At 50.1% G+C, this 7,031-nt stretch overlaps 4 protein-coding genes across 4 annotated transcripts; 3 read left to right on the top strand and 1 right to left on the bottom strand.

Moving 5' to 3' along the window:
* Positions 1-60: 60 nt before the first annotated feature.
* On the top strand, positions 61-336 carry LACBIDRAFT_298838 (uncharacterized protein; the record flags this gene model as incomplete). The annotated part of the gene is made up of 1 exon (XM_001890728.1): positions 61-336. One exon carries the CDS (start codon positions 61-63, stop codon positions 334-336), a length of 276 nt encoding a protein of 91 aa, XP_001890763.1.
* A 468-nt stretch (positions 337-804) lies between these two features.
* On the top strand, positions 805-1,726 carry LACBIDRAFT_335826 (uncharacterized protein; the record flags this gene model as incomplete). The annotated part of the gene is made up of 6 exons (XM_001890727.1): positions 805-856; positions 891-921; positions 986-1,020; positions 1,140-1,339; positions 1,387-1,437; positions 1,718-1,726. 6 exons carry the CDS (start codon positions 805-807, stop codon positions 1,724-1,726), a joined length of 378 nt encoding a protein of 125 aa, XP_001890762.1.
* A 496-nt stretch (positions 1,727-2,222) lies between these two features.
* LACBIDRAFT_335825 (uncharacterized protein) lies at positions 2,223-3,227 on the bottom strand (the record flags this gene model as incomplete). The annotated part of the gene is made up of 1 exon (XM_001890724.1): positions 2,223-3,227. One exon carries the CDS (start codon positions 3,225-3,227, stop codon positions 2,223-2,225), a length of 1,005 nt encoding a protein of 334 aa, XP_001890759.1.
* Positions 3,228-5,302: 2,075 nt separating this feature from the next.
* On the top strand, positions 5,303-5,572 carry LACBIDRAFT_298837 (uncharacterized protein; the record flags this gene model as incomplete). The annotated part of the gene is made up of 2 exons (XM_001890726.1): positions 5,303-5,490; positions 5,551-5,572. The coding sequence occupies 2 exons, from the start codon at positions 5,303-5,305 to the stop codon at positions 5,570-5,572; spliced, it is 210 nt and encodes a 69-aa protein (XP_001890761.1).
* Between the last annotated feature and the right edge of the window lie 1,459 nt (positions 5,573-7,031).

Below are 7,031 nucleotides of genomic sequence, written 5' to 3'. Positions count from 1 at the left end.
ACGCCAACACAACAACGGCACGCGACAACGACAACGCGACGACAACGACAACGACACTCGATGGCGACAACACGACGGCGACACACGACGTCGACAACGCGACAGCGACATGCAACGTCCACAACGCGACGGCGACATGCAACGTCGACAATGCAAGTCCCCCACCACACTCTCCCCACCCCATTAGTCCCCCCCTCCACACACTCTCTCCTCACCACTCCTCCCCCCCTCCCTCTACAACACACTCTCCCTCTGTGTCTCTACCTCCCTTTTCTTGTCCCCACCCCCTTCATTGTCCCTACCCCCTTCCTTGTCCCTACCCCCCCCCTGCTTTAATATAGATTGTATGTAGTAAAATACATTTTGTGTCCTTATTAAATAAATTATAATTTGACATATAAATCTATTGCTTGAGATATGGGTTCTATGAGGGATTTTGAGTACTAAGTTATCAGGATAAGGTAGGAGTTGAATAAATACATATGTAGTCACATGATGAAAAGCTGATCAGTAAATTTACATTCATTCCAGTCCTATTCCTGTGGAATCCTGCAGAATCCAGTTCCATTCCTGTGGAATCCTGTGGAATCCGGTTCCATTCCTGTGGATTCCTGTGGATTCCTGTGGATTCCTGCAGGAATGGGAGGGGCACTATAAAGTACTGGGATCTGCCACTCCTTGAGGGTCCGGAAAGGGATGATGTAACCCCGTCAATGAGCTGCCCCATCCCGCGACCCCCGGGTTGTTGGAGTAGAGTTTGCAGATGCAAATGGCGAAAATTTCATCATCGAGCAGTCTCCTCCAATGCCTGGACAAATAGGTCTGTTCACGCCCTCGGAAGGTATCATGAAAGTCGGTTGGTACAGGTTGTCAACTATGGGCTCATAAAGGAGCAGCGGTTGAATTCGCTCAATGTCCAAGGTATGTGCTTGCAAGGGTCATCAAAGTCCTCGCTGGACAACTGTCATGTTCAAACCCTTCCTAGCCAAGGGCAAAGCGCGAATTCGCTCAGTGGCCAAGGTATGTACTTGCAAGGGTCATCAAGGTGCTCGCTGGACAACCAGTTTTTCACTTCCCCAATGATCCGTTGTGCCTGGTAACGAATAACTAAGAAAATGAACCAAAAATCGGACACAAAGGTTCCTCGCACAACGAGAAGGCCCAGTTGGCAAATACACTATCGGCCGCCCATCCCGCGATCCCCTGGGTCATCGGAGTAGAATTTCCAGTTGCAGCCTGCCCAAATGGCGAGGATTTCATCACCGAGCAAGCAGTCTTCTCCAACGCCTCGACAAATAGGACCTATTTGGGCAAAGCGCGAATTCGCTCAATGTCCAAGGTATGTACTTGCAAGGGTCATCAAGCTGCTCGCTGGACGACTGGCAGGTTCAAACCCATCCTACCAAGGGCAAAGAGCGCATTCGCTCAGTTTCCAAAGTATGTACTTGCAAGGGTCGTCAAAGTGCTCGCTGGACATGCCTAGTAACAAATAACTAAGAAAATGAGCCAAGCATCGGACACAAAGGTGAGATTAGTGACCTCTTGCAGCTCTGGCATTCCTTGATGGTCCGCAAATAGGATGATGTAACCCCGTCGTCCTCGCACAACTTGAAGGCCCAGTTGGCGAATACCGTATCGGCCGCCCCATCCTGCAACCCCCTGGGTTATTGGAGTAGAGTTTGCAGATGCAGCCTGCGAGAATTTGATCATCGAGCAGGACAAATAGGTGGGGTGAGAGTCCGTGAGACACTGGGCGTGGACCTATTCAGAGGATAGTATAAAGAGCGGCACCCAGTATCCATCGGTAGACCGTAAAAACGTGAGCTGGCAAGAGGTCATTAGGCACTAGCTTGTCAATGAAAAGTCCATCCCCACAGGAAGGCACCAAAGTATAATCCCTTGATAGATATATGTATCAATATCGCCGTTGCTTTTGGAGCTCTGATGCTTAGATCCTGAGTTGTTAGCAGTACTTTACAGTGCCCCTCCCATTCCTGCAGGAATCCTCAGGATTCCTGAGGATTCCTGTGGATTCCTGCAGGAATGGGACCAAAATAGCACTGGGATTTAAATCAAACTGCCTTGGACAAAATCATAGAAAATACCATCATGTGAATCAATCTGAATCTTTTAAACAACTCAGAATTCCTTGTGTTACTTATATTTATAACAGATAGATTTATTGAATAGAACTACATGAATGTATTTTACAATATTGAATACTATTTTAAAATAAATATTTGGAGAGGGGGGAGTAGTGGGGAGGGAGAGGGAGAGGGAGTGGTAGAGGGGAGAGGGAGTGGTGGGGAGGGAGTGGTGTAGAGAGGGGGGAAAGAGTGGTGGAGAGAGGGAGAAAGAGTGGTGGGGTTATGGAGAGGAGGAGTGATGGAGGAGGGAGGGAGTGATGGAGGGGGGAGGGAATGATGGGGAGTGGAGGGGGAGGGACTGGTGGGAGGGTGGTGGGGACTGATAAAGGGGGTGTCGTGGTCCTGTGTCGTTGCGTTGTCGTCGTCGCGTGGCGTCGTCGCGTTGTCGTTGCGTGTCGTCGTTGCGTTGTCGTCGTCGCGTGTCCCGCGACGTGTGGCCGTGGTTTGGACGTGGACGTGTCGTCGTCGTTGTTTGTCGATCGTGGTGGTGGTGGTGGGCGCGGTGTGGTCGTCGTCGTTGGTGCCGTGTTTCGTTGGTGACGTGGCGTTGCCGTGTCGTCGTGGTGGGCGTTCGTGGATGGTGGTGGTGCCACGTCGTTGTCGTTGTCCGTCGTCGCGTGGTTGTCGATGGCCGACAAGGCGCCATTGTGGGCGCTGGGCGTTGTTCCGTGGGCGCTGGGGTGTTTTCGTGGGCGGGGTGGTGCTGTTGTGTGCCATGGTGGGCGCTGGGCGGCTATCCCAATTGGGACGAACGACGACATTTGTCGTCGTCGTTCGTCGTCGTCCCGTTGCCACGTCGGCTCCTCGCCTTGTTGCCACGTCGCCTCGTCGTCCACCTAGCGTGTTCGCGTTGTCGTGGCCGTTGTTGGGTGGTGCGGCGTCGTCGTGGTTGTCGCCGTTGGCAACGTGGTTGGTGGGAGGGAATGGAGGTGGCGGGGAAGAGGATGGTTGGTGGTGGGTGGAAGGGAAAGGGTGTTGCCCTTGTTTGGTAACGTTGCCTTTGTTTGGTAACAAAAGTAAAATAAACAAACAATTGACCGGATTCCGTTGCATTCCGTTCCTGCCAATCCTGCGGAACATTCCGGTGTCAATTCCGGAATGCCCAAATTCCGCCGGAATGGTAAGGCACCGGAATTATGAAAATGGCAGGCCTCCCTGCCAAATTTCATTCCTCCGGAATCCACCGGAATCCGCAGGAATGACCGGATTCCTGCAGGAATTAGGGGGGCACTGATAAGACCTCGTTTGTTTCTCCGCCCTCACATTCGGAAGGTTTCTCCGACTATATTTTATCCCCAGAACTGGAGGGAAGGTTTTCTACCTTTCCTTTCACATCCCTTCCTTCTCCACCCTCAGACCATGGAATTTTCCGCGAAGATTTATCCGAATACATGCCCCATCTCCAACAGGTGATGAATGGAGTCCAGAAACTGCACATCATCTCGGGATTATTTGGAGAGCGCAACATAACTGGGCTGCTGCGAGAGATCTGGCCCTTCCTATTACGAGGCCAGGCTATGCAATCATTGCTTCTGGTTTTTGGTACCCCAGATTTTTTTCGCGACATCGAGCCGCTTATTGACTTTCCCGGGCTGGAATCCTTTGAGCTTTTCATGAGCATTCCAATGATGTTGATCTCGCCTGAATTTTTTGCCAGGCACCCCGCCCTCCGCCGTCTGTCTCTGAATTCTTTTGAGGATGACCCCCCAATGGAAAATAACCCGCTTCAGGTCCTCCCTCCATTGAAGTATCTACATCTTTCTGCAAACTATCGTTCGTGGAAATTGATGGATCCTGCATGTTTAAATGAGCTGCATTTTGATCTTAATGGCGATTTTGTCGATTTTTGCTCATCCGTTGACTTGCTCTCATGGCCTTTACAAACACTGGTCACCCAGAATTTCGCAGGACAGGTCACCATACAGATTCCACCGCTCACACATATCTCAATTGAGCACTTTGCATCATCCGGATGCAAGTGCTTCATATCGGGACCAATTTTGAAAATCCATACTCTTGTCGTTGAAAGCCTCGCTGATCTTTCCACCCATACTATTATCGTAAGCCAATAATATACCTCCCGCAACGATTGAACTCATTCTCATCGATAGGCCTTTCTTACATCATGGCTCAAAATGTTCCCGGACCTTCAGAGGCTGACTGTTAAGTCTGAGCTCTGCGACCTCAAAGAAATCGATCTGAACAGGTTCCTCACCTCCTTAAGGACATCCTCACACAAGCTACGCCAGTTTTCGTGCGCATTGGGGGACTGGAAGCGGGAGAACTACGGGAGGTGGTATAAAGAATTACGGAAGGTGGTATAAATGACTTGAAGTAGAGTGGGTGATGTCATCGACTCGGTAAAATGATTATATGTATCCCTGAAGGTTGGTCGGCCGCGAACACGAATGGAAGCTGAATAGAGAACTTCTTCTAATTCTAGAAAATGCTGTATAAATTTTGAAATCTATGCAACGTCACTCAGAGGGTTTGGAACTGGAGAGACCGATGATTATAACCTGAACTGCCGGTGCCAGATGACACGACGCGGGATCCAACACCGCTAAGCATGTATCTGCACTGTTGTCATGGGTGAATTGCATGGTATCGGAGCTATAGCCTATTTCCAACCGGTGCGACTCTTTGTTGGCGTTATGCACCGACTTTGGTACCTTGAGCCGCCGGACAAGTGGAAAGGCGTCAATGAACATGGATTTAGCTGAAAGAGTAAACATATAAAAGCCACATCGTAGTCACTCGGCAATTGCTCGGCAAATCCAAAGTCAAAGGGGCCAGAGAGTTGGCGGCTAATAATAGATGTGAGGAGAGATTATGTAATACGAATAGCGCCGTCTCCACAAAACTTTGGCCTCGACAACTTGATCCACGGCTCGTCGCAGCATCGAGCGAATTCGCGCTTTGCTACACTCATCGTTGGATTCTCATAATCGAGGTCGTAGCCATCGCGCGAGTTCTCACTGGCATTTGAGTCCTGTTAATGACCGAATCTGGATTTATGGACGACTGGAAGTAAGTCGCACTCACAGTATCACAGTTTCGTTCTCTCACAGACCTTTCCCCTCAGCGTTACCACATCGACAACTTGATCTACGGCTCGTCGCAGCACTGAGCGAATTCGCGCTTTGCTACACTTCATGGCGTCATCTTTGTATTCTCGTGACCGACATGGAACATTTCGTATGCACCGCGGGAATCCATGGATATTTCGATTCATGGATGACTGGATACACGGATACCTGGATCCATGGATTCTAGATGAGCTTCTCCCGGGACAAGGTGATCTCTATTTGCGGATCCTCGAGGAATGCCAGAGCTGCAAGAGGTCACTAATTTCACCTTTGTGTACGATGCTTGGCTCATTTTCTTAGTTATTTGTTACTAGGCACGTCCTGCGAGCATCTTGATGACCCTTGCAGGTACATACCTTGGCCATTGAGCGAATTCGCGCTTTGCCCTTGGGTAGGAAGGGTTTGAACCTGCCAGATGAACTGTTGACATCAGGCAACGTGAACAAATCAACCGCTGCTCCTTTATGAGCCCATAGTTGACAACCTGTACCGACCGACTTTCATGATACCTTCCGAGGGCGCGAACATACCTATTTGTCCAGGCGTTGGAGGAGACTGCTCGATGATGAAATTTTCGCCAGGCTGCAACTGCAAACTCTACTCCAACAACCCAGGGGGTCGTGGGATGGGGCGGCCGATACAGTTAGCCAACTGGGCCTTCTCGTTGTGCGAGGATGAAGGGGTTACATCATCCTATTTGCGGACCCTCAAGGAATGCCAGAGCTGCAAGAGGTCACTAATCTCACCTTTGTGTACGACACTTGGCTCATTTTCTTAGTTATTTGTTACTAGGCACGTCCAGCGAGCACCTTGACGACCCTTGCAAGTACATACTTTGGACACTGAGCGAATGCGCTCTTTGCCCTTGGTAGGATGGGTTTGAACCTGCCAGCTTGATGACCCTTGCAAGTACATACCTTGGACATTGAGCGAATTCGCGCTTTGCCCGGGTGGGAAGGGTCTGAACCTGCCAGACGAACTGTTGACATCAGGTGACATGAACACATTGACCGCTGCTCCTTTATGAACCCATACTTGGTAACCTGTACCGACCGACTTTCATGATGCGTTCCGAAGGCGCTAAAGGACCTATTTGTCTAGGCACTAACAGACCTATTTGTCGAGGCGTTGGAGAAGACCACTTGCTCGATGATGCACTTCTCGCCATTTGGGCAGGCTACAAATGGAAACTCTACTCCGATGACCCAGGGGGTCGCAGGATGGGCGGCCCATAGTGTATTTGCCAACTGGGCCTTCTCGTTGTGCGAGGAACCTTTGTGTCCGATTTCTGGCTCATCTTCTGTGTTATTCATTGTCAGGCACAACGGATCATTGGGGAAGTGAAAAACTGGTTGTCCAGCGAGCACCTCGATGACCCTTGCAGGTACATACCTTGGCCATTGAGCGAATTCGCGCTTTGCCCAACACGTCATCTCTGTGCTGCCATCTTCGTTCTTGGATACCTTGGCCACGGAGCAAATTCTCACTTCGCGAAGATGCTGATGCAGCAGCTGATCCCCGATCGAAGCATCTCCTGCAATGACTCGTGCGCAGCAGTCGTGCGACACCCTCGACCACACTGATAACAGGAGGATTTGGTCCACGGCTTCACTTCACGCCAAAATTGCAATTTCCCCAACCACTCTTTCTAGGGCAAAATCTCTCTGCACTCTAATCCCTTATTATTTCACTCTCAAGCCCAACTCATGCTCGAATTCCTCGTAATATGCAGTTTACGATTGGTCGTTAATGTAGGTTTTATCTTTTCTTTACCCAAACTTACCAGTCTATCCGA

Source organism: Laccaria bicolor, genomic scaffold, assembly GCF_000143565.1.
Source record: "Laccaria bicolor S238N-H82 LACBIscaffold_158 genomic scaffold, whole genome shotgun sequence".
Classification (NCBI taxonomy): Eukaryota; Fungi; Basidiomycota; class Agaricomycetes; order Agaricales; family Hydnangiaceae; genus Laccaria; species Laccaria bicolor.
This window is presented reverse-complemented; position numbering and strand designations above follow the sequence as displayed.